At 53.3% G+C, this 25,459-nt stretch overlaps 2 protein-coding genes across 3 annotated transcripts in view; one reads left to right on the forward strand and one right to left on the reverse strand.

Annotated features, from left to right (window-relative positions):
* The first annotated feature begins 828 nt into the window (after positions 1 to 828).
* ANKK1 (ankyrin repeat and kinase domain containing 1) lies at positions 829 to 13,902 on the forward strand. Its single transcript, XM_005579672.5, is given in 12 exon segments — positions 829 to 1,300; positions 1,303 to 1,330; positions 6,842 to 7,136; positions 8,303 to 8,333; positions 8,336 to 8,389; positions 8,392 to 8,452; positions 8,854 to 8,903; positions 9,555 to 9,710; positions 10,741 to 10,859; positions 11,496 to 11,532; positions 12,461 to 12,928; positions 12,931 to 13,902. Coding segments are annotated over 12 exon segments (2,565 nt in total). The 5' UTR covers positions 829 to 867; the 3' UTR covers positions 13,764 to 13,902.
* A 9,113-nt stretch (positions 13,903 to 23,015) lies between these two features.
* The window catches only part of DRD2 (dopamine receptor D2), a 66,851-nt gene continuing 64,407 nt past the window's right edge, over positions 23,016 to 25,459 (reverse strand). For both annotated transcript variants that reach the window (XM_045371008.3, XM_005579675.4), the window contains one exon: positions 23,016 to 24,323. In XM_045371008.3, the coding sequence (XP_045226943.1) occupies positions 24,130 to 24,323 (194 nt within the window). In that variant the 3' untranslated portion in view covers positions 23,016 to 24,129. The remainder of the gene's footprint in view (positions 24,324 to 25,459) is intronic.

A 25,459-nucleotide genomic window follows, 5' to 3' on the forward strand; every position in this document is an offset into this window, starting at 1 on the left:
CCCTGGGAGTCTGGTGGGCTTGTGGCATGGATGAGGGGCTCTACAGGTTTGGGCTGAAGGCAAGGCACTTCCTCCTCTTGTAGGTGGGCTCCTCAAACCTGACAGTGGTCACTTTGAGGGTTCCTTGTGGACTTACCCAGCTGTAGGCAAGAAGTGGCTGACTCTGCCTTGTGTGGACACAGGTCCTGCAGGTATACCTGTCTCTGGGCAATGGCCCACTTGGTCAGTGCCCCTGGGGAGACCCGTCTGTTCAAGCACTTGTCATTTTCCCTGCTCTAGGGTCTCCTAGGTGAGAGGGCAATCCCATGGACCCAGAACCCAGGGGAACCTCCAGGCTCAGCACTGGTCATGCTCCAGCTACAGCCTCCTCTTATCCCTGGCAACAAACTGCCCCTAGTAACTGGGCCAACCCCGAGGCTGGGGTCCATCCCTCTGAGGTTAGGTAGAGCGCAGCCCCAGGAAGGGAGTCCCCTGCAGACAGGAGCTCAGCCTCCCCCGCCACTCTGTCCCTGCTGACCCCTCCTTGGTAACCTATAGCACACCAAGGCTGGCTGGCTAACAAACAAACAAAACCCCAACAAGAATAAAGGAAACATGAAACCAGTCAGACCAACAGATTCAGACCAGAAAATCCCCATTAAAATTGTTTGAGTCCCAAACGTGCTGGACAGGGACAGGGGTCCAGGCCTGAATCCTTCATAAACCCTCTTGAATGCACTGCAGGAATGCATTAACTGATGTCACTTAGCGTTGGGCCTAAATAAACTGGATCCAGCTTCTCAGGCTGGACTTCTTCCAGCTTCGGTTCACCTCCCAGCATCCCTCCCTACAGAGAACTGGGGAAAATCCAAGGCTGAGACGGGGGAAATGCGAGGGCTTCGGAGGGAAATACCCTCTCCCCAGGCCCAGGTCGCTCCATCCCTGCTGGGGTCTCAGAGCTCACGTCTGGGATTTCCCCACCTTTGCGGGGCAGGAGCGGCCCCTCTTGGGCGCGGAAGGAGGCAGTGCCGGCTCGTCTCCCCTTTCCCCTCTCCCGGACCGGAGGAGCAGGAAGCGGCTGCTCCTTGGGCCACCCAGGCAGCAGCCCCAGCGGGAGTGCGCGGCGCGGAGACAGCAAGAGAAGGGCCAGGCGGCCGCACCGACCCCATGGCAGCCGACCCCACGGAGCAGCGGCTGGGCAGCCTCCCCGTCTTCACTCGCGACGACTTCAAGAGCGACTGGCGCCTAGTGGCCAGCGGCGGCTTCAGCCTGGTGTTCCAGGCGCGGCACAGGCGCTGGCCGACAGAGTGCGCCATCAAGTGCCTCCCTGCCTCCCACCCGACGCCACCAGGTACTGCCAGCCACGCCCTCCCCTTTCTCGGAGGAGAAACTGAAGCCCGGCAAGCTTTGGACCCAGGGAGCTTGCGAGGAAGGAGTGGGCTGAGTTTGGGGCTGAGGACTGTACCCCGCAGTGTCTCTGAATTCCACCCAGTAGCCTGAGCCTCCCAGGCACAGTCATACCTGTCTCCCTAACCAAAATAGAGCTGGCACAATACCTGTTTGTAGACTCAACAGAGGTCAAAGGCAAGCGGGAACTACCTACCAAAGACTCCTTTATCCTATCTAACCTTCTGAACTTGTCCTGCCTCCTTCCATCCTTCTCTACAGCGCCTTCTTCCCCGGGTGTCCTGTGGCAATGACTGCTCTTGACTACTCTCTGCCCCCCTCCTACTCACCCCAACTCTCAGGGCAGGGCTGAGCTTCCTGGGAGGCTGTGGCACTTTGCTCAGTGATCTGCAGGGAATCATGTTCTCTCTTCCCATGGTGGGTAGAGGGAGGAGGCCCCTCCCAACCAGTGCAGGCTGAGGAGGTCGGGGCATGGAGACTGCCCGACCTGATGGCCTGTACAGGCCCCTGGAAGGTCAAGTCTGGAGTTCTCTGATGTCTGTTTTTGTTTTTGTCCCTTGCTGTCGTCACGTGCACTATAGCCACGCCTTGACATGCCCCCATTTTTCTCTTCCTACCTCTTTCCCGCTGTTTCTATTGTTCTCTGTCTTCCCACTGATTTGGAATCCAGTCTCATTCCCACTGGAGTTGCATATACTAGCTGTGTGCTTGCACTTTGCAGCCATGAAGAAGACACTCGGGATGTTAAATCTGAGCATGATAATCATGTCCTCCAAGGCTCTGGGACATCAATTAGAGAGTTTGGGGCGGGAGCCTCTCCGACTGGCATCTGACTTGGATGCTATCTGTGGTTCTCTAGGATTACCATGCAAACCCTTAAGACACAGCCTCAGGTGCTACACACTCAATTCCCAGGCCTTCCCCCACCTTATGAGGAGAGGAAAAATGAAATCGCCCAAGGCCCACTCACCTTCCTCCCTCAACATCTGCCTGTTGGTTTTGGAGGAGGGTCAGATTATGCTAGGATTTGTCTAAATCATTTATAGCCTTTGGAATATAGAACGAAATGAAACAGATGGCAGTGACATGATTACACTGTGAGACATTGATGCTAACTCCTGCCGCTTTCCCTTCCCAAGTTCTGGGAATTCCCTGGGTGGAGGGGTAAGATAATTAATGGTAATTAAGGCTTAGTATGTATGGATTACTATACTAGGAGCTTTACGTGCATTACTTTACTAGATCTTCTTTCCAGCTATTCATTCATTCATCCACTTGACAAACGCTTATTGCTCTTCTACTATGTGTCAGGCACTGTTCTACACCCTGGGATTAATGATAAATGCAACAGATGTGTCCTTTCTCTCCAGGAGCTTGCAGCCTAGGGGGAGGAAGACGTTAACTAGATAATCCCACATGTAAATGTAAATGTGCAACTGTGAGAAGCTTAAGAAGGGGAGATTTGTGGTTCTAAGAGAGCTCATTAATAGAAAGTTTGAGATCAGAAAAGGCTTCCTTGAAGAAGTTGCGCTACAGCTGAAATGTGAAGAATGAGTGAGTTAAGTAGGTGAGGAGGAGAAAGTTTTCCAAGAACAGACAACAGAGTGTGCAAAGAATCTGTGGCAAGAGGGGCATGGTAAGTACAAAGATGGGAAAAGGCCATGATGGCTGGAGCTGGGAGAGTAAAAGAGCAGTGGAAAACCACCGAGCATTTACAGCCAGGTAGCAGTGGTGATAATGGGAGGGATTAACCAGAATTGCAGTATGGAGAATGCATTGGGAGGGGTACAGTGGATGCTGGTCAAGTTAGGAGATTGTTATCTTCATTCTGATAAGAGATGGGTAATCGGGGCTAGACTGGAGTGTTGGTAGTGGAGATAGGAAAGGAATGGGTTAAGCCATATTTAGAAGCTAAAAATCCACCTGACTTGGTGCTGGATTAGTCATGGGGAGGGTCATGATGAGGAAGAGGGGTATCAAAGCTAACTTGATGTCTGGCTTGCCCAAAGGAATGGAGGGTCCACTAAAATGTCCACTCCATGAGAGTGTCTGTTTTGGTCACAGCTCTGTCTCCTGTGCCTGGCACATAGTTGGTGTTCAATAAATATTTATTGAATGGCAGTGTTGACAATTAATGAAGAGAATATGAAAAGAGGCCTAGGTTTGGAGAGGAAGATCATGAGTTCAGCTTTGTACCTGTTGAGTTTCAGATGCCTTTAAATAGTCAAGAAGTGTTGTCAAGCGGACGTCAGAGTAAAGATTGGTGTTAAGAATATTAAAACTTGGGAGTCATTTGTTATAAGTGGTCATTAAAACTAGGGCATCAGGCCGGTCCTGGTGGCTCATGCCTGAAATCCCAGCACTTTGGGAGGCCAAGGTTGGTGGATCACCTGAGTTCAGGAGTTCAAGACCAGACTGACCAATATGGTGAAACCCCGTTTCTACTAAAAATACAAAAATTAGCTGGGCGTGGTGGCAGGTGCCTGTAGTCCCAGCTACTCGGGAGGCTGAGACAGGAGAATTGCTTGAACCCAGGAGGCAGAGGTTGCAGTGAGCCAAGATCACGCCATTGCACTCCAGCCTGGGCGACAAAAGTGAGACTCAGTCTCAAAAAAACAAAACAAAACAAAACAAAAGCATGGATGAGATGCATTCATTCCAAGCACTAAGTGAAAAAAACAAAGTCCCTGACCTCATGAAGCTTATAACCTAAAGGAGGAAGACAAAATAAATAGCAAATGAATAATAAACTTTTTAGCTATAGCACTCATGACCACCTGACAGTTCTTGATTAAAATATCTAAGGAGAGTTGAGAAGTCTGATTTTCTAAGAAATGGTTTGGTCTAAAAATATTAATGCCAGGGCCCTCTGTGTATAGGGGAGATAAGAGTTGGGATGAGGTTGCTTTTTTTATATAGACTCCTCTGTGAAATACACACTAATTAGGTACCATTTGAGTAGAGATTTGAAGCAAGTGAAGGGGTAATCCATGTGGCTCTGTTAGGGAGGAGTGTTCTAGGCAGAGAGAACAACAGGTGCAAAGGTCCTGAGGTGGGACCACACTGGGCACGGTGGAGGAACAGTGGGATGTCCGTGTGCCAGGAGCACAGTGAAAGGGGAGTGATTAGGAGAGGAAGTCAGCAAGCTGTGCCTGGGGTTGGGGACAAATCTTGTAGGACTTTGTCAGCCATGAAGGAACTTTGGCTTTTACCGTGATGAGGAGAGCCATTGGAGAAGGGCGGTGACATGCTGTGACTTAAATTTTAAAATACGACTTTGGCTGCTGGTTTGAGAATGATTGTGGAGAGGAAGTGAGAGAAAGAGAGAGTCCAATTAGGAGGCCTGGGGCAAGATGCACCTTGCGGGAGAGGTGGTGAGAAGTGGTCAGCTTGTTGCTCGACAGTACTTTGAAGCTGGAGCTGGCAGGATTTGCAAAGACTTGACTGTAGGAAGTGAGAGGGAGAAAGGAGTCAAAGATGACACGAGGGTTCTATTCTGAGGACTAGAAGGACAGAGGCCCCATTCACTGAAATGATGAAAACTGGAGGAAGAGCAGGTTTCAGGGGAAAATCAGGAGGTTAGCTTTAAACGCATTTGGTATTGAATATCCAACTGGAGATGTCGAGATTGACTAGAGAAAGATTATAGAGGGAGAGGAGCAAAGAAGAGGTTCTTGGACCAAGCCCCGTGGTCAAGTAACATGATATGAGCTTGCAAAGGAAACAGAGAGGAAGTGACCAGAAAGGTAGGAGAAACGCAGGAGAATGTTGACACATGGCTCAAGTAATGAAGTTTCAAGAAAAAGAGTGAGAGATCTGAACTATACACTGACAACTGAAAACTGTTGGTTAGATATAGCAATATAGAGGCTGTTGGTGACTTTAGCCACAGGTGTTCAGGGAAGTGCAGGTACCAAAAACTAGACGAAAGTGGGTGCAGCAAGATGAGGAAGAGGAGAGACAGCAGTCAATGCTCTCAAGACTTCTGGGTATGAAGCTATGAAAGAACTGTGCAAGGCAGGTACAATAATTCCCAGTTTTTAGTTTAGAAACTGAGGCCCAGAGGATCCACTTGCCCAGGGTCATGCAGGTAATAAGGGGTGAAACTGGGATTTGAAATCAGGGTAGTGTGATCCCCACATCCCATGCTTTTTTCCACGTCATGGCAGATGTCATTGGTTCCTGTGAACCCAAGAGGATGAGAGAAGACAGATTAAAAATATCACAGAGGTGGAGAAGAGATCTCTGGCACAAGTAAACAAGAATGGGAGAAACCTACACTAGCCAACCTGTCCAGATGCCAGCAAGAGCATGTGGTTTTTCCTGAAGGTTGGGGCTCTCCAGTTGGCTTCCCAGGGAGGCCCCGGAAGCACATTGCCAGCAGGCTCTGACTGCAGCAGCATCACAGTTTTGCAAATACTGTGCTCTCAAATCTGTCATTTCTCCTTAATCCCCATCCCCGCAATCCCAAAACAATCCATATTTACTGTTCTGTGGGCACATACAGTGAAATGAGCAACAGGGTTTGCAAATGCTTATTTTGTAAGGCCTTCCCTTAAGTTGTGACTTCTGTTCGAATTCAACAAAGATGTATTGTGCAGTGCATGGCAATGTGCTGTGGGAATTATAAAGATGAATAATTACAGTTCATCCATAAAATGGAATAGTGTGCAGCTTTGGGAGATCATGCTTTGGAAGAACCCTGCAAAGGGAGGCTCAGGCTATGTGGGTGCTGAGAGATACGGCTGGAGGGGAGCAGGGGAGGAAGGCAGGGGCTCTGAGGATCCCGACGGCATGCACACAGTGGGGCTCCACAAATGCAGGGAATGCGGGGAAGTGCTCGTGCTCCACATACTATGTGATCCAAAAGGAAAGAGAAGAAAGAAGGAGTGAAAGGGTGGGAGAAAGGGAAAGAGATACCTTGAAGGTGGATAGTAAAAGGATTTACCAAAATATCAACAGAGGCTAGCTCTGGAAGGTTGCATACCTGATTATTTATTTTTCTTTTATATAGCTCTCTATATTCCCTATGTTTCCTACAAGGTATACGTATTACTTCCATAATTTAAATGGTAACAAATGATGTTTTGAAGCAGAAGCATGAGGCATCATGTTGGTCCTCCAGGGGCTCAAAATCTACTAGGGGAGATAAACATAGAAACAAGCAACCAGAATAAACGATAAACTGTGATACGCGCTTTTTGGTGGCCACCTTTGCAGAATAGACTGGCTCCTAGCTGCAAACTCCTTAACCTCCTGCCTTGTTGCTGCTGGACTGTAATCTATGCTGCCTGCTAAATGGTGCTTCATGTCTGTCCTCCTCCACTACCTTGCAAGTTCCCGAGGCTTCTCTGGGTCCCCACAGCCTGGCATGATGGCTAGTTTTTGTGTTCTTCTGGTTGCTGTAGTAATGAATGGGTCACCCCCTTCCATATCTTGCTTCCCCTCTCCATAGCTCTGATGTGAATTACCTCATTGAAGAAGCTGCCAAAATGGAGAAGATCAAGTTTCAGCACATTGTGTCCATCTACAGGGTGTGCAAGCAGCCCCTGGGTATTGTGATGGAGTTCATGGCCAATGGCTCCCTGGAGAAGATGCTGCCCATCCACAGCCTCTGCTGGAAGCTCAGGTTCCACATCATCCACGAGACCAGCTTGGCCATGAACTTCCTGCACAGCATTAAGCCGCCTCTGCTCCACCTGGACCTCAGGCCAGGCAACATCCTTCTGGACAGCAACATGCATGTCAAAGTAAGGGCTCTGGCCAATCCTCTGCTCCCTTTCACTTGAGGGTTTCCTCCAGGTAAGCAGAATTATCCACCTGCCTGACCGGCCTGACAAGGGTTTTAAGCAGTTGCCTTCATGGACAAATTCTAAAGGCAGGGATCACACTGCAGCAGAGATGGCTAAGCAGTGAAATTTGGGGCATGAGGCTGGGTATCAGGATGCCTATTATAACCCTCTTTGGACTCAGTTTCCCATTTCTAAATTGGATAGAATAATCCCTATCCCCCCACACTTTCTTTTATTTGGATGGAGATGTGTGTAAATGAGACAATCCCTAAGAAAGGTTGTAATGGACATTCTTTCACTTCCTAAAACTCTTTTCTGCCCCAGGACCTTTGCACCTTCTGTTCCCCCACACCCCCCCGATTTATCTAGCAAAGGTCTACTCATTATTCAGCTCTCAGCTTAAACATCACCTCCTCAGGGAGCTCTTCCCTGATCTACTCCAGTAGGTCCCCATTATATACCTTCACCGTACCTCTGATTCTCCGTATTACTAACCGCAACATAGGTATATAATCATAAGTGAAACACTTTCCTTATTGGCTGGACCCCCCATTTGAATAAGTATTTACGAGGATATGGAGTGTGTGTGTTGACAGGGCGTGTCTCATTTTTCTCATCTGCTGCCCAGTCCTTGGTCCACAGCCTTCCTGGCCCTCAATGCATGGCCAACTTGGCAAGTGAATGACTCAATGGATGGGAGCAAAGGGAAGATAAATGTCCATGGTATAAGTGTTTCAGGGCCCCGGAGGTGAAACGAACAGCTCACCGAAGGTGGCAACTTCATTCGTAGTCTCTGGATAATGGTAACACCTACCATCTCCTAACTACATGCCAGGCACTGTTTAAGTGCTTTTTGCATGGTACTTCATTTAGTGCTCACAATAGCACTATGAGTTAAATACTCATATTCCTTCTACTTTACAGATGAAGAAACTGAGGCTCTGAGAAGATAAGTAATTTGGCCAAGATCATCCAGATAGTCAGTGGTAGTGCTGGGGGGAGTGCCGTAGAAAACCACTGCTCTACCCTGGAACAGGCAGGTGGCAGGAGGGGTGAGAAGCCATAGCCGTTTTCTGTTCATGTGACTCTATCGCGTCCTTATCCCTGCCCCTGCTTTCTCCCAGATTCCAGACTTCGGCCTGTCCAAGTGGATGGAAAGTCCACCCAGATGCAGCACATCGAGAGGTCGGCTCTGCGGGACATGCTCAGCTACATCCCCCCGAGATACTCCTGGAGAGTAACAAGGCCCCGGGGCCCAAACATGATGTGTACAGGTGAGAAGGAGGCCAGGCACAATGCCACACACGCAGCAGGCAGCTTGCTGCCACCACCCTGCCTGGCCACTATGGCCCAAAGGGCAGGACAGTGCGGGGATGAGGTCTGGCCGGAGGCGGAGGGCTGGGGAGGACTCTGGCTGGAGAGGCGGAGGGCTGGGGAGGACTCTGGCTGGAGAGGCGGAGGGCTGGGGAGGACTCTGGCTGGAGAGGCGGAGGGCTGGGGAGGACTCTGGTGGAGAGGCGGAGGGCTGGGGAGGACTCTGGCTGGAGAGGCGGAGGGCTGGGGAGGACTCTGGTGGAGAGGCTTGCCTGGGCCTGTGTGAACTGTAGGCGCCCCAGGCTGGGGTGATCTTGAATGTTCAACTAAGTCATTCAGAAAGCGTTTTCTGCATCCACAGCTTTACGATTGTCATCTGGGGGCTCCTCACTCAGAAGAAACCATACTCAGGTAAGCAGGCAGCTATGGCTCTGTGTCGGGGGCAAGAGGGCCCCTGGGAGGGGTTCCTGGAAGGGGCTGTGGGAGGACTGAGGGTTGAGAAGGAGTGCAAGTCCAGGTGTGTGTGGAACTGTATTCTCTTCAGGGATTCCTCTCCTCACCCTCCTTCCTTCCTGCCTCTACTTCTAGGGCTCATGTCACAGCTGAAGGAAAGGGAAAGTCAGCCCAGCCCCCAGCCCATGTTTTGTGGCTCTAACTTCCTTGCTTCTAAAGTGCCCTTTCTGCCTTCTCATACCCCTGCTCCCTGCCACCTATATGCCAGGTAAAGAGACTGCAGGAAACTTGGAAAACCTCGCAACGTTGAGAGTCAGAGCCTTTACCTAGGCCTGTCTGTCAGCCCTGCTACTTTTGGACAGCACAGACCTGCAATGTGGGTCATGTCTAGTCTTGACCTGAGAGGTGGCTGGAGCCAGACCAGAGAGACTTGGCTACTCAACACAGAACCTCAAGTCGGTTGAAAGTCTAGCTGTTTACTCACCAAGCATTTGTGGAGCCCCCACTGCATGCGTGCCCTGTCGGGATCCTTAGAGTCCCCGCCTTCCTCCCCTGCTCCCCTCCAGCCCTACCTCTCAGCACCCACATAGCCTGAGCCTCCCTTTGAAGGGTTCAACATGATGATGATTATTATCCAAGTGATGGCAGGCATGCGGCCCTCCCTACAGCCTGTCTCTGACCAATGGCCAAGCGAGGCCCAGCAGATGGTGGACCTGATGAAATGCTGCTGGGACCAGGACCCCAAGAAGAGGCCATGCTTTCTAGGTGCTCATCTGGTGCCCCTTGCCCAGGGACTGGGAGCTGGGCGCGGCCGGGAGGGGAGATGACTGGGCACTCCTGGGAGCTATGCAGAGAGACACTTTTGACCCTATGGCCTAGAAGGACTTTTTTTGTGTGTGTTTTTTTTGTTTGTTTGTTTTCAGAAATACGGTCTCTGTGGTCCAGGCTGGAGTGTGGTGGTCATTCCTCACCATAAGCTCGAACTCTTGGGCTCAAGAGATCCTCCCGCCTCGGCCTCCTGAGTAGCCAGAACAAGCACACCACTATGCCTGGCTAATTTGTAGATTTTTTAAAAAAAAGATGGGGTCTCACTGTGTTATTCAGGCTGTTCTCAAACTCCTGGCCTCAAGTGATCTCCTGCCTCATCCTCCCAAAGTGCTGGGATTACGGGTGTGAGCCACTGTACCTGGCCTAGAAGGACTTTTTGAGGCAGAATCTGCATCACGGGGCTGGGAGGGCAGCATTGGGAGCCAGGAGTAGCTGAGGATGGGTTCTGGGCTCTGTGTGTGTTAATGCATGTCCCTGTGGGAGGCAGAGTAGAAAATCCTTGGCACCAAAAGGCAGAAGCCACAGCATCTGGGCCTGGCCCTGTCGCCAAACTCTCCAGCCAGCCTTGGGTCCTTTCAGAGCTACTGTTCCCTCATTTGTAAAATGTTTCCAGGCCATGAGATCACAGGCCGGGGATGGCCCATGAGGTCATCCAGTCCTTTGGGGACTGTGAAAATGTACCTGTGTGTAAGTGTGAGCATCTTAGAGATCGCCTAACCTTGCCCCCTCAATCTGTGGGAAAGGACCCTGATAACTCAGAGGGTCAGTGACTTGCTGAAGGTGCCCCACCATGACCCAGTTTCCTGCCTTCTCGAGCATGTATATGAACATACGTTCATATGCTCCTATGTTCAATCCAGGAATGGATTTTGGGAGGAGACAGGAATGCTAGGGCATCTAAAACAGGGAGGGTACTGTGGGCCAGCCTGTTGCTTCCTTTCCTGTCTTTCTCCCATTCATGGAGCAGACATTACCATTAAGACAGACATACTGCCGTCACCGCTGCAGAGTCCTGTGGTCGTCCCAGAGAGCGAGGCCCTGGCCAGGAAGGTGTCTTGCAAGCTGTTGCTGCGCCAGCCCCGGGAGGTGAGTGTGTGCGTTGGGCAGTCCTTACGGTCGTGCTAAGCTGGAGCCCGCTGTGTGGACTGTTGTGATCTCTGGCCAGACACTGAGCACTCATGCACAGCTCAGCTCGGGGCCACCTCCATCCAGAGGGAACACCTTTCCCTAATTTGCACGAAGGTGCGCCAAGGGATAGTGGTGCCTGGAGCACAGAGCCCCTGGGAAGGATATACCTTCTCTCACATGCTTGGGACCAAGCTGACTCCCGTCCTGCAAAGGAAGGCCTGGCTCTCCCAAGCTTTCATGCTGTTGGTGTCAACATCATCCCTCTGCTCTCCTGTCCCTACTCTAACACGGGAACCAGCCATGGGTTAGCATGGGACTCCCCTAGCTGAACTCACAGATCCACCCTGAAGTTCACATGGCCCAAGAGGAAGGCAAGGCCCTGAGCTGCCTCTTTCTGGAGGGTTTTTCCAGCTCAGTGTTTTCCTCTGGAGAGCTGGCGATAGTCATAGCAAAGGAGAAGGGTCTCCCAAGATAGGGTGGGCTGTGAGTCCTGACAGTGACCCGGAGTGCTGGAGAGAGGGAAGGAGGGGAGGAGGGCACAGGCTAGAACTGCACCTCTGATCTCCACCTTGCCTGCTGGTTATGCCTCCCCAGGTGAATGAGGACATCAGCCAGGAACTGATGGACAGCGGTGAGTCTGGGTGCCACGGGTGGGACCAGAGAACTCACAGCAGAGAAAGTGGAGTCAAACCACACCCTTTCCCCATCTGCCTGGCCTCCCCCTCCTCCCCAGGCCTGTCACACATCCAGGGTGTGGATGCCCTTTTCCAGCACCCAGCTGCGTGTTCAGAAAGGCACATGCCCTCAGGGAACCTGGCCGCCTCCCCTTCAGGTCTGTGTCCTTGCAAGACCGGATTTCCCCTTTCCTGACCTGAGAGGTGGAGCATTGGTTCTCAAGGCTAGCTGCATGTTAGAATTGCTTGGGAAATTAAAAAAAAAAAAAAATGCTTTGCCTTGGGCACACCCTAGACTAATTAAACCAGAATCTGTGAGGGTCAGGCCTGGGTAGTAATCATTTATTCTAATACTCCACTGGGTAGAGCAAAAGGATATTGATCCTTAAGACCTCAGAGGGGAGTTTAGATCATAGAGCTCCAATCACAAGTTTATTTACAACTTACAACTACTTACTTCCCCTCAGGCCCTCCCCTGAAAGCTCTTACCTATGTAATTTGTCCTTCAATGGTAGAAGGAGCTGGTCATTGTCTGTCCTCTCTTTGCTGATCCAGATATGGAAGCTCAAAGAGGCAGTGAATTGGCTAAGGTCAGGGGATGCTGAGGGGTGAAACCAGGATTTGCACTCAGGCCTCCTGAGCCCACTGCTCTTTCTGCCTCATCTGTGGGGAAAGGACTGCAGGACTCAGTTCTCCAGGACGACAGAACCTGAACTTGAATAGTAACAGTTATGGCTGTGTAGAGAGCCATGCTTAGGAAAGGCATTGCCCTTACTGCTCTAGCCTCTGTTCCTGGATGGTACTTCCAGGAGGCAGGGGGATGGCCATGATGACCTCTAGACAGGTCACAGGTCTTTTATTTCAACCCCATCTTTCTCCCAGCAGACTCAGGAAACTACCTGAAGTGGACCTTTCAGCTCTCCGACCGTGAGAATTTGGTCCCAAGAGATGAGGAACTGTGCATCTATGAGAACAAGGTCACCCCCCTCCACTTCCTGGTGGCCCAGGGCAGTGTGGAGCAGGTGAGGTTGCTGCTGGCCCATGAGGTAGACATGGACTGCCAGACGGCCTCTGGATACACGCCCCTCCTGATCGCCATCCAGGACCAGCGACCCGACCTCTGTGCCCTGCTTTTGGCACACGGTGCCGATGCCAACCTAGTGGATGAGGATGGTTGGGCCCCACTGCACTTTGCAGCCCAGGATGGGGATGACCGCACTGCGCGCCTGCTCCTGGACCACGGGGCCTGTGTGGATGCCCAGGAACATAAGGGATGGACCCCTCTTCACCTGTCTGCACAGAATAACTTTGAGAATGTGGCACAGCTTCTGGTCTCCCGTCAGGCTAACCCCAACTGCATGAGGCTGAGGGCAAGACCCCTCTCCACGTGGCCGCCTACTTTGGCCATGTTAGCCTCGTCAAGCTGCTGACCAGCCAGGGGGCTGAGTTGGATGCTCAGCAGAGAAACCTGAGAACACCACTGCACCTGGCAGTAGAGCGGGGCACAGTGAGGGCCATCCAACACCTCCTGAAGAGTGGAGCGGCCCCTGATGCCCTTGACCAGAGCGGCTACAGCCCACTGCACACTGCGGCTACCGGGGGCAAACACCCGATCTGCAAGATGCTGCTCAGGTATGGAGCCAGCCTTGAGCTGCCCACCCACCAGGGCTGGACAGCCCTGCATCTAGCGGCCTACAAGGGCCACCTGGAGATCATCCATCTGCTGGCAGAGAGCCACACAAACATGGGTGCTCTCGGAGCTGTGAACTGGACGCCCCTGCACCTAGCTGCACGCCACAGGGAGGAGGCGGCGGTGTCGGCACTGCTGCAGTGCGGGGCTGGCCCCAATGCTGCAGGGCAGTCAGGCTGGACACCCCTCCACCTGGTGGTCCAGAGGGGCACCTTCCTGAGGGTCATCAACCTCCTGGAACATCACGCGAATGTCCACACCCGCAACAAGGTGGGCTGGACACCTGCCCACCTGGCCGCCCTCAAGGGCAACACAGTCATCCTCAAAGTGCTGGTCAAGGCAGGTGCCCAGCTGGACGTCCAGGATGGAGTAGGCTGCACACCCCTGCAACTGGCCCTCCACAGCCGAAAGCGGGGCATCATGTCCTTCCTAGAGGGCAAGGAGCTGTCAGTGGCCACTCTGGGTGGTTCTGAGCCAGGAGCCCAGACAGAAATTTAGACAACTTGGCCAGGCGTGGTGGCTCACGCCTATAATCCCAGCACTTTGGGAGGCTGAGGCAGGCAGATCACCTGAGATCAAGAGTTTGAGGCCAGCCTGGCCAACATGGTGAAACCCTGTCTCTACTAAAAATACAAAATTTAGCTGGGTGTGGTGGCGCATGCCTGTAATCCCAGCTACTAGGGAGGCTGAGGCAGGAGAATTCCTTGAACCCAGGAGGCAGAGGTTGCAGTGAGCTGAGATCACACCACTGCACTCCAGCCTGGGCAACAGAGCGAGACTCCATACACACACACACACACACACACATATATATAGGAAGGAAGGAAGGAAGGAAGGAAGGAAGGAAGGAAGGAAGGAAGGAAGGAAGGAAGGAAGGGAGGGAGGGAGGGAGGGAGGGAGGGAGGGAGGGAGGGAGGGAGGGAGGGAGGGAGGGAGGAAGGAAGGGAGGAAGGGAGGAAGGGAGGAGGGAATTTAGACAACCTGGGCCTCTCGCCTGGATGGAGTAGGAATTGCAGCTGGGCTTCTGACAGGGCGTCTTCCCCGTCTGCACTCTTCACCTGCCCCTTCAACCTCGAGAGGAGACAGGAACCTGGGTGACGGAGGCATGGGGAGAGGTACCACTGTGGCTGCAGCTGAGGAAGGGGCCCTGGCTTGGAAAGCTGCCTTCAACACGTCCTCCAGTCACTTCCAACAGAACCCAGGCTTCCTCCCCCTCCTTTTTGGGGACGCAAGCCCCCCAGATGAATCCCCTCTCCAGTCCAAGACACCTACGACCTTTTGCCACTCGCCTCTGAGTTCACAGGGGCCCTTGCATCCTAGCAGACCCCCTCTGAAGATGGTGGGAGGTACAGCAGTGAGGGAAGCAGGATCCTCCCATCTCATGTCTTGTGTTCTTGGCTCCTTACCTCAGGCTGGGGTGGGAGAGCCAGACACATGTGCTTTGCTCAAGGGGCAGAAGCTAAAAGTTCAAAGGAGGTTTCTGCTTGCTGTTTAAAGTCCCAGCCAGCCACCTGTTGCTGCACTGACCACAGCTTTCCAGTGCCCCTGATCCCAGTGCGTGGGTCTCCCTCATGGCCTTTGGGGGGTATAGGAAGGGTGCACTCCAACTGTGGATAAGTCACCCTATGTGAGATGCGAGGTCTCTGGTCCCCAGCGCCACCCTTCACCCTTCATCGTGTCCAGTTTGAAGGCCAGATTTCAAACTCTGAAGTCAAGAAAGCTGAGGCTCTGAGTCTCCTGTTTAGAGATGGATTGGCCTGTGGAACCAAGTTGCATATAGAGGCCAGTAGCGTTAGTATGGTGTGCTTGTATGCGATTTGTCTAATGTAGGGTATATGTGTGTGCATATGTGTGTGTTCACAGTAACTTTATGTGACCAGAGCCCTAGTTCAGCTTCCAGCAGAGCAGCCAACAATTTGGAGGGAGTGGGGACAGGATGAATGTCCTGGGGCTCTATCCTGCTCCTTCTGTCTCCCTACACTACTGGACAGCCCAGTAGAAGCAGCCCCTCCCACTCAAGGACGTTTTGCAATTGTCAGAGAAAAGGAATCATCTGTCCCACATATTGGCCAGCTCTGAGCCAAGCTGATTAGCAGGCCCACCTCTGCATGTCATTCTCCTGGGCTGGGCACTCCAGTCTGGGCATGGGGCCAGCAGCCTGGCATCAGCAGCCTGGCATCAGCATGGTGTGAGAGAGGTGGGGCAGAGGAAATGTGTTGCCCACGTGCAATCCTGTTGAATTAACAAGTCCCTTTCAGCACAGCTAGCAGCTTTGTGTCCTCCATCCTTTGGCCTCTGGACCACAGCTCCAGCCTGTTGGGCCCTGGGCCCTTTACCACCGCCTTGCCATAGCTTATGGCCACCATGGAAAGTCAGGTGTGAGCCCAGGAAGCTGGAGTGTGTCCTAGAGCCAGGGTCGTAAACTGAGCCTGCACATTAAAATCTCCTGAGCGAGGGGCTTTTAAAATATACCAACGCCCGGCCCTACCCTCAACCAATTAAACCAGAACCTCCAGGGTAGGAACCTGGTGTGAGCATCATTAACAATTCCCAGGTGATTCTGAAGAGCACCCAGGGCTGAGAAGCACTGGTGCGTCTCATGGTTTCTCTCTGTGCCCTTCCTTAGCATAACCCTGCAGACATCATGACCAGCAACTTGGGTATCAGAGGTCTTTTTCTCTCCCATTTGGACTCCTGAGGACTGGGGGCAGGGGACGCTCAGCTGACTGTTCCATCCTCCTACTCCCTGCTAGCTGCCCAGCTCAATCTCTTTAGTCTCACTGAGACTAAGCCTTAGGCAAAACTTGTAGTTAAAGATGTCCCTAGGAGTTCTATCTTTCCCAGAACATGGAGGGGCAGGAGGAGGGAAGTGGAGGAGGCACAGGGCTGTTTGCTTCTCCTTGCACTCTGAAGTCTCCCACCTGCCGGGATCCTATCTGCCCTTCCAGATCTAACTCCAAATCTAGGACTCTATGAGAGCCAGAGAAGGCTCTGGGGCTACATTCTTCCAGCCAGGGGAGCTCAGATCCATTGGTGTGAGTGATCAGGAAGGAACCAAAGGGGAAGAAGAGTAGCTGGCTGATCCTATTGGAAAGAACTGAGAACTGAGAAAAGGCCTTGAAGAAAAGATTTAGAAAAAGTAGGTGATCCTTTGCACCTAGAGTCCAGTGAATGGCAGGGATGCCATGTGGACAAGACTGTCCCCTGGAATCATTTCAGCTCTGGTAATCCTGAGTCTAGGCAGAGATTCTCACACTTCTGCTTCCTCCACTTCCTTCCTCTAAGAGATAACTCTTAGACGTGACTTCAGGCCAGCCCATGGCCCCTCATTACCTACCAGTGTCCTCTTCTGCCCTATCAAGCCGCTCCTAGCCAGACACAGACGCACGCACAAACACACACAGTATCCACCTTGAGTCCCATTTCAACACAGTTGCCTTCTAGAGCTTCCCTAAGGATGTTTAAAATTGGGTTTGAATGAGACCCTTGAAATTCCCAAGGAGAGGGTCTCCAGTGGAAGTTCAAGCCCTATTTAGGGGAGACTGGGTATCAGGGGGATAAGAGCTCCCTAATGTCTTGCTGGGCATCTCCTCTTGGAGGTCCTGTAGACCCCTTCAACTCAAAGTGTCCCAACCTAAGCATTCTCTTCTCCCTCCACAAGCCTGACTTCACCCTTTATACTCCATTTTAGTTGAAGGTATCCAAACTCCTAACTTAGGAGCCATTCTGGACCAGCACTGGGAGGATGGAAGCCTTCTATATCCACACTGCTCAGTGCGATAGCCGCCAGCCACAGGTGCTGCTGAGCACTTGAAATGTGGCTCGTGTGACCAAGGAATCAAGTTTTTTTATTTCAATAAATTAAATGTGGGTATCTAGCCACATGGGGACAGTGGACAGCACAGTCCAGTCTATACCTGTCTTGCCTCCTCCAGGCAGTTGCCGTGTTGCATGGGGTCGATCAGGAAGGGGTTTTCTAGAAGATGCGTATGTTGAATGAGGACAAGGACAGAGCAGAAGAGGAGCAAAGCCTGGACTGGATAGAAGGGGAGAGGATCAGCTGGGGAATGTGAAAGAGACACAGCTGCTATGGAGAGCAGATGGTGGCCATCCGATGGAGGGACAGTGCTGTCCAGGTGTGGGTGGGGAGGTGCGTATTCGGTGGAGAGACCTTAATGTCCATTCTGATTTGGGAGCTCCCACACAGGATGAGGGACAGTTGGGAGCTGCTGTCGGTTTCCCAGCAGAAGGAGGATGCAATCAGAACATGCCATGCATCCTAAAGACCTCTTCAGCTGTGTGCAGGATGAGGAAATGGGGGCCAGTGGTGGGAGATGGGGACCCTGCCCTATGGGGCTTCAGAGCCAGGCACACCTGGCTTGGCATCCCAATTCTGCCCTTTGCTATCTGTGGGCTTTACCCAGACTTTCCAGGCTTAGGCATCTGTATTTATAACAGATTTGCTATCTCAGGGATGCAATTAGATCACGCCTATCTCCAGCACACATTGGTACTCACCGTCACTTCTCTCCTCTTCCAACTTTCTGTTCCTGTCGTTTCTCACCAATGTTACTCCAATAACTCCCTCATTACCCTTTACCCATATGACAGCCTCCTTTCCCATCCTAAACTGTGCTTCAACCAATCCAGCCCACCTCAAGGAGGACATTCCTGGGTCCTGGGAGATGGCATCCTCTAGCCTAGCCATCCCCAGAGGTGTAGGTAGCCCAGATTGTTCCACCTGGATCCTTTCTTGTGCTGGGAGATGGAAGCTGTTGATGGAACCCTCCAGTTATGAGGCTGGGGATCCTAAAGGAGCAAGGAGGCTTGGCAAGCTGTCTCCACAGCAAAGTGTAGGGCAGAGGCCCAAACGGGCTGCCGCCACTGTCTAGAAGGGAGGCAGGACTGCGGGGATCAGCAGAAAACTCCTCAGGGGTGAAAAGGCCTATGGAAAATGAGGAGACTGGGGAGATGGTGTCCCTCTCCAAAGCCAACCTGAGGGGAGTGAGCCCCAGAGAGAGAATGACAAGCGGCAGGGCTGAGAAGGGGAGGAAACAAGGCTCCGGGCCTGTGACAGGGAGGAGAGGAAGGAGGGAGCCCCAGGACTTCCTGAACACACAGATGGCAGCTCTGGGGTGATCTTGTGTTCAGGAACATTCCTTTCCTGATGCCCCCTGCGCTTACCTAGAGAACACATCTCACCAACATGTGAGGGCCTCCAGTGAGTCAGGGCTCCAGCCCACTCTGAAACCAGCCAGCCTTGCTGCCTTGCTGCAGCCCCCACCAGCCCCAGGCCCCTCTTCCTGCTAATGCTGAGTCCCCTTCTTCCACCGGTGCCTGCCGGGATCCGATCTGCCCTTCCAGATCCAACTTGCCTGTCCCTGCCCACGAACACTTCTCCGCTTGCCCCCTGGAGATGCTCACTCCTTCCTCAGGGGCATTCTGTCCCAATGCCCAGTGTGGTGAGGTTGACAGAGCTGCTCTCAGGTCCACCTTCCTTGCTCATTGCATGGCACGTCACCACGCCCCACTTGTTTCTGTGTTCCTTCCAGTCCCCTCTTAGTGCCCTGGTGTCTGGGGCTCAGAGGGTGCTTCCTCCCTGCTTGCTGAATCGTATCACCGGTAGCAGGGGTTTTTGCTGTAAGGTCATGTAAGGGACAGAGGACAGGAACCAGGCTATGCTGAGGTCGGGGAGGGAAACTGGGTGGCTGGGTCTAGTGGACCCGGGCAGGCAGACCTGGGTTCTTATCTTGGCTGAGCCATTTACTAGTTGCAGATCCCAGGTTGCTAAAACTATCTTAGCTTGATGGTATCATCCAGTGTCAGTAATGCTTATCTCTGGGTCGTTGTAAGAATTAAACCTGATGCCCTGCCAGTCAGAGGGCAAGGCAGTTAATAAGCACTCAACACATTCATTTCTTGCAGTTCCTCCTAAATCAGAGGAATGTTTCTCTTGCAATAAGACATAGACAGTCCATCCTTTGGGAGCCTTTTGCAAGGATGCTCTTAGAAGCCTCTGCCCATTTCCCTTTGCCAATACACTCAGGAAAGGAAAGGGAGACTCTCCTTCAGTGCCTTGGTGTGGGCTGAGACACTGAAGCCCCCTGGAAAACACCTACGGATCAGGTCAGTTATAGAGCAAGGGCCAGCCCCACTAGCCGGTCACGCCTCCTCTACCCAGAGCCTGGGTGAGGTCTGTGCCGCCAGCTCTGGGAGAAAACCAACAAGGGACTTGTCTCCTCCAGGGCAGTGTCCTGCCTCTCTTGCCCCTCCCATGCTTTCCCCTGCCCTGGACACAGCACAGATCCTGGCCCCCCACATGACCCTCCCCACAACTTACACACTCCTGGGGGCAACAGGACAAAGTGTTGGGAGTTGGGCCTGATGAGGAAAATCCAGCAGGTGTAGACGGTCCAGCTTTGTCTCTGCACAGTCCATGGCCCCAGGCCCTGCCCTCCCATTCCTGGAATGGCACCACCTCCCCGCTTTCCGGATAGCCATCCTTCACTTCTTTCCTGTGCAGCTCTGACTCCCCCTGGCCCTGGGATGCCAGAGAGGTGGCCCCCCTCCCTGGCCCCACGCGCAGCTCTGGGTGTCAGAAGCCAGGTGTGAATGCGGGAGAACGCCACACGCCAGTGGAGCGGTCATGCAGCACTTCCTATGAACCTGGGGCTGTCTCTGGCTCCGGTTGGGAGTCAGAGTTCTCTCCACATCCCTCCTTGCCATTCCCTCTCCTGCGCCTCTCTGGGCCTCTGCTCCAATGAGGCCTTATTTGCCAAGTAGCAGAACTGTGATGAGCGAGGAAGCAGGAAGCTGTTCCAACCAGGTACCCCCTTCCCACGTCCCCTCTAACCCCACAAAACCAGGGTAGGTCTCCCCACTCCAAAGATGGTCTGCTCTCCCTCCACCAGCCTCCTGCTTCCCCGTGCACCCCCAGAAACTAGTGTAGCAGAGCCAGGGCCACCTGGTTGGCAGGAGAGGACCCTCTAGCACACAGATGCCCAGACTGGCTTTCTCACTCCTAAAGCCCCACTAAGAACTGCTCTGTCCCCACCACCTACCCACTTGCTTCCTGGAGCAGCCCAGGTTCTGTTGACATGCACCCCAGGCTGTTACCCTACAGGTCTGGTCCAAAATAGGTATTCTTTCTCTTTTAAAAAAAATCTTCTGACCATCCTAGCGTCTTTCAGCTGCACTCAGCCTGGTCAGAAGCCTGGGCTGGAATGGACAATATAAGATGTAGACTCAGAAGATCTACCCTGAAAGGGAAACCACCCTTTCTGTATGAGAGGTTTCTGTTCTGTAAGTGGAGACGATAAGAATGCCCCTCACTCCAGGCTGTTAGGAGAAGAACATGCCATCAGGGAGGGCAAAGCCCGCAGACAGGGCCCTGTGCAGAGGTAGCACACTGAGCCCAGGTCCTGGGACCCAAGAGGACAGTGAGCCAGTGGGACACAGAGAGGGTTGGGCCACCAGGTAAAAGGAGCTATGCAGTCCCTGGGGACAGGGATGTTTTGGGAAGGGATTCCAGATAGGAGGGGATGCTGGAAATGCCCCCAAAGCAGGCCAGGCCTCAGTGTTCCTAGTTGCAGGCAACTGGCTGTGCCTATGCTGAGACCACCTGGAAAGCAGGATCTGCAGCTGCTCCTTTCAGGGCCTCCTGCCCCAGCCACGCAGGAAGTAGTGGTCCATGCTGTGAGTCTTCCTGCCCCCACTGGTGCCCTACCTCATTGTTCAAGGCCAAGGCACACCAAGGCTGCTGTGTCACACGTCGTCTAGTAGAAGGGTGCCTTGGAAGTGCACAGCGTGTGCCTGTGCTTTGTCTGCCCTCCCTGGGCTCTGCCTTGGGGGAAACGGAGTCTTACATTGTTGTGATCCCACTAGACTGAACTCACGAAGGCAGGGCCGGTGACCATTCTTGACTGTTTTAATCCCAGCACCTCACCCAGGGCCTGAAGCACAAGAATTGCTCAATAAGTATTCCCTGAGGAAGACAGCAGATGGGTGGATGAAGCAATGCAATTTCTTAGCCTGCTGAACAACTCATCTTCTAATTCCCAGGACCCTTCCCCAGCCCAGGGCCATCTGAGAGTCCTTCAGGAGGAAGAATGAGGGCCTGAAGCCTTGAAGACTTGCAGTCACCTCTGGGTCTGCTCCTTTGTGACTGTGTGATTTCGGTTCCCATCTAAGATGACATGTGAAGTGCCCCACTGTGCCTGGCCCTTAGGTGGTGATCCTGGGCTGTGCTCTAGGAAAGGGCAGGGCAGGGGGCAAGGGTGCAGACTCTATCTGCTGTAAAGGCAAATGAATGATCCTTTGATTAAAAGGCACTCTACAGAGCGGCACAGGCACAGACAGAAACCTAGGGAAAGGCAAAGAGGAGTGAAAACCGGAGGCTTCCTTTCCACCCTGTCGTCAAGAGCAAGAGACCATCGTCAGGACCTCTCTGGAGAGAGTCAGAGCCTGGGCCACCCCCTTCCACCTTGTGTTCCCGTGTCGTGTCGGGTCCTACTCCTCCCATTTCTTTGCCCCTGAAGTGCTGAGAGGGGAGAGAGGGTGGAGCCCAGCCCTCCCCCTACCCACTCTAGCTGTCAATCTGCTGTCTGGCAGAAAGACATGAAGCCTCGTGACAACTGTGGGCAACTTTCCTCTGCCCCGCCTCCCGCCCCTGCCCTGCCCTCTTCCCCTCTGCTCCCTGTCAATGCTCTTCTCACTCTGCTCTGGGTCTCCCTTCCCTCCCTCCCTTTCTCCCTCCCTCCCTTCCTTCTTTCCTCTGCTTCTCTTTGTCATCTCTTCCAATCCTCACATCTGATAAGCTTGTATACCCTCATAAGATTCCTAATCGTGGGATGTACTTTTAAGCATCCATCTGGGTCAAGATCTTTCACAGAATTTGAGCATGGTATGTGTGCAATGGGGATGGGTTGGGTCCCTGGGGCTTCTAGCCCCCTTGGGGACCTGATGCTTTCCCCAGGAGATGGTCACTGAGTCATTGGTCTCCCTGAGTTAGACTAGGGACCTGTTTTGCTCACCTTCCAGAATCAGGGTGCTCCTGGGGACAGGAGCCTCACCCAGGGCTTAGCACTACCTTTAGGTTCAGGGAGAAGATCAAAGTCCATAATTAACTGTTCAGGGCAAGTTAAGTGCTCCAAACTTTGGTGCTAAAAATATTGTATTTAGCATGCAAATTACGCCCTGACAGCTCCCCAGAGCCTGAGCCCGTGGGTGCCAGCACCTTGTTTGTCATCACTGCAGTTATTCTCAAGGTGGTAAGAATATTCCTCCCTCACTGGGTTGATTTACACTTCATTTGTAGAAAGTCAAGTTTCTGTTGTCAGGGCAGTACCAAGTTGTGGCCCCAGAAGACTTGGAGCTAGGGACCCGCCTGGAGGCTGAGAGGAGGGAGAACTGTCCAGGCCGCAGTGGTCAGGGCCTTCCCTGCTTCTCCCAGCCTGCCCTAGAGGAAGGGGATCCTGACACGGGACAGAAGACAGGGCAAGGGACACAGGCAGACACAGGCAATGCCAGTACATCCAAGGCCACTTTTCCACAGAGCCTTCTCTTCCCTGGTGGGTGACAGGGCAAAGAATGGGTCCTTCAGAGGAAGCAGGAGCTGCAACAGGGGAGGTGGAGCAGTGGGGGCGACCTGGCTTCCCTTGATTTAGACCCTGCAGACACAGGGGTCTCGCTACACTTGAATGCCAAGCATGGAAGTGGCGTTGCTCCCTTCTACCCAGGGGTCCTGGAAGGTGACTCGTCAAAGTTTTATTAGTTTGGTGCATGGATAGTGATGTTACAGAGTCTGGGGCCCAGGGGCTCTCCCAAGCTGCAGCTTCCCCTCCTTCCTCAGGGCAGGACCAGGCCAGGCCAAATGGTTTTCAGCAGCCTCTTAGCCATGGGCTCCTCTAAGGCAGAGGCAGTGGAAGGGAAGGGAAACAGGAGAGAGAAAAGGCCAGAAGGAATAGAAAAGGAAAGTGGTTTTGCGTCCGAGTGTGGCAGAGGCAGCCCCTCAAAGAACCTCTGACGTCCCCTAGCCCAGGCCCAGATAGAGTTCCAGGGCCTGACCTCCCCGCCAGGCCCCAGGCTGGCCAGTAAGTGCTGTGAGAAGGGATGCATTGCAGGGCCGTCAGAAGGCAGCAGGGCGGGCTAGGGCAAGGAGTTCCTCTCCCCATAGACCCTCCTGGGCCCTTCAAGATGAGGGTTCCTCTTCTCAGAGCATGTGGAAACCACTTGGGGAGCTGTAACGGGATGAGGCGGGTCCGGACTCGCCAGGAAAGTAGAGGTCCACATTGGGGTGTGGGAGGGAGCTAAGGTTTTTGGCTTGGCAATCTCTGGGGTCCATCCTGCTGTCTGGTATTTACATGGGTCTCCCAGGACTGAAGTTGCCTGGCTCCTCGGCGAGAGAGCTTGCTTCCCTCCTGTGGGCCTTGCAGGGTGTGAACTGTTCATCTCCCCCTACCGCCTGCTCCACGCCAAGCCCCACAAACAGAGAAAACTGAGCCTCTGGGCCCTGACTCTGGCTCCAGCAACCCCAGAGCCCCAGAGGAAGGTCAAGGAAGGCGGCTGCATCTTTGGTGCCAAGGATAGGGGGCCTGGAGGTGGGAAGGGGGACTCTATGAGCTGCCCCTGAGCTGGGAGGCCCAGCCCCAGGGCTGGTACCATGCCCAGCTCACTAGCACTGCCCTGGCAGAGTGAGGGTGTGCGGGCAGTGAGGGGCACGGAGCCAAGCGAACACTGCAGGGCCTGCCGGGGTGAAGAGGAGACTGGTCCACCCGGGCCTTCCTGCCCACGGTTCGCAGGGGTGAGGCCGGCCGGCCTGGGCAGGGAGGCGGGAAGCAGGCTGCTGTGCGGGCGGGCAGCAGAGTCAGCAGTGGAGGATCTTCAGGAAGGCCTTGCGGAACTCAATGTTGAAGGTGGTGTAGATGATGGGGTTCACGGCGCTGTTGACATAGCCCAGCCACGTGAAGGCGCTGTACAGGACAGGCGGGATGTTGCAGTCACAGTGTATGTTCAGGATGTGTGTGATGAAGAAGGGCAGCCAGCAGATGATGAACACGCCTGGGGGAGAGGGCACGGTCAGGCTGGTCCCCAGGGCCAGGGAGGCACGGCTGGGAACAGCCGCACCCAGTGTGCGTGGGCACTTATGCCAAGACGGCGGGCTGTAGCCACAGCAGCACTGTAGGAGGAGTCCCGGTCTTGGATCCTAGACCTGCCTCTGACACCCATTTGCAGTGAAGGATCCCTTCAGCTCCTTCAGCCTCACTTTCCTCATTTGTCCCTTTCCCACCTCTTAGGAAAGGGTACATGGTTTAACAATAAATCCAAAAGGTTACCATCCTGACCCAGGTTAGCCAGTAGAAATGGAAATATCTGCTCTACTTCCAGGTCATCTTTGAGGGCTATAGACCAATGTCACTTAGTTCTTATAGCATCCTCATGAGGTACGTAAGAAAAACGCTCCCAACAACTCTGCAATATACCCAAGGTCGCTCACTCTTGAGCAGCGAAGCTGAGAGCTGAACTCCGGTCTATCCAGGTCCCCAAGTGATCTTGCTCCAGCCTTCTCCCAATTTCCCTAGTCTTGGTGGGTACACACTTGCTCATCCCTGCCTCGAACCACGCCCTCTCACCCAGGGCGGCCGCCTACCTGCTCTGCTCACCTAACTCAGGTGCACTTTTTCCAGGACCTCCTGCGCAGGTGTGACATTCAGCCTGGAAGCAGTGTGTACATGGAATGCCCTACAGGCACAGAAGGCGTCCCTGGAGACTGAACGGTGTCTGGGAAGAGTAGGGCCACAGGGCCGAGCCCCTGTGGACTGCAGCAGAGGGTCTGGCTCCAATCCCAGCCTACCACATCCCAGTCCCATGATCATGAGTGGTCCCACGGAAACAAGTGCCATCATTCATAAAAGAAGGGAGGTAACAGCTGCCCCACTCATGCCCCAAGATCATCAGGCAGTCAAAGGGGATTCAGGTGCTTCCTGGAAGACAGAGTCACAGGGGTCCCTCCTTTTCCCAGCCACCCATATCAGTCCACCTTTTGGGTTTTGACCTTTACCACGTGGTTTTCTAGACTTCTGTTGAAAAATCCTGCTTTGTGGACAGGGCTGCTTTTCATTTAGATTGGGGGCCACTCCCCAACATCCCTTTTATTTTTCACAGCTCTGGTCCCATGGAATCTTGCTTGAGGGAAG

The sequence above is a fragment of the Macaca fascicularis genome, chromosome 14 (assembly GCF_037993035.2).
Source record: "Macaca fascicularis isolate 582-1 chromosome 14, T2T-MFA8v1.1".
Taxonomy (NCBI): Eukaryota; Metazoa; Chordata; class Mammalia; order Primates; family Cercopithecidae; genus Macaca; species Macaca fascicularis.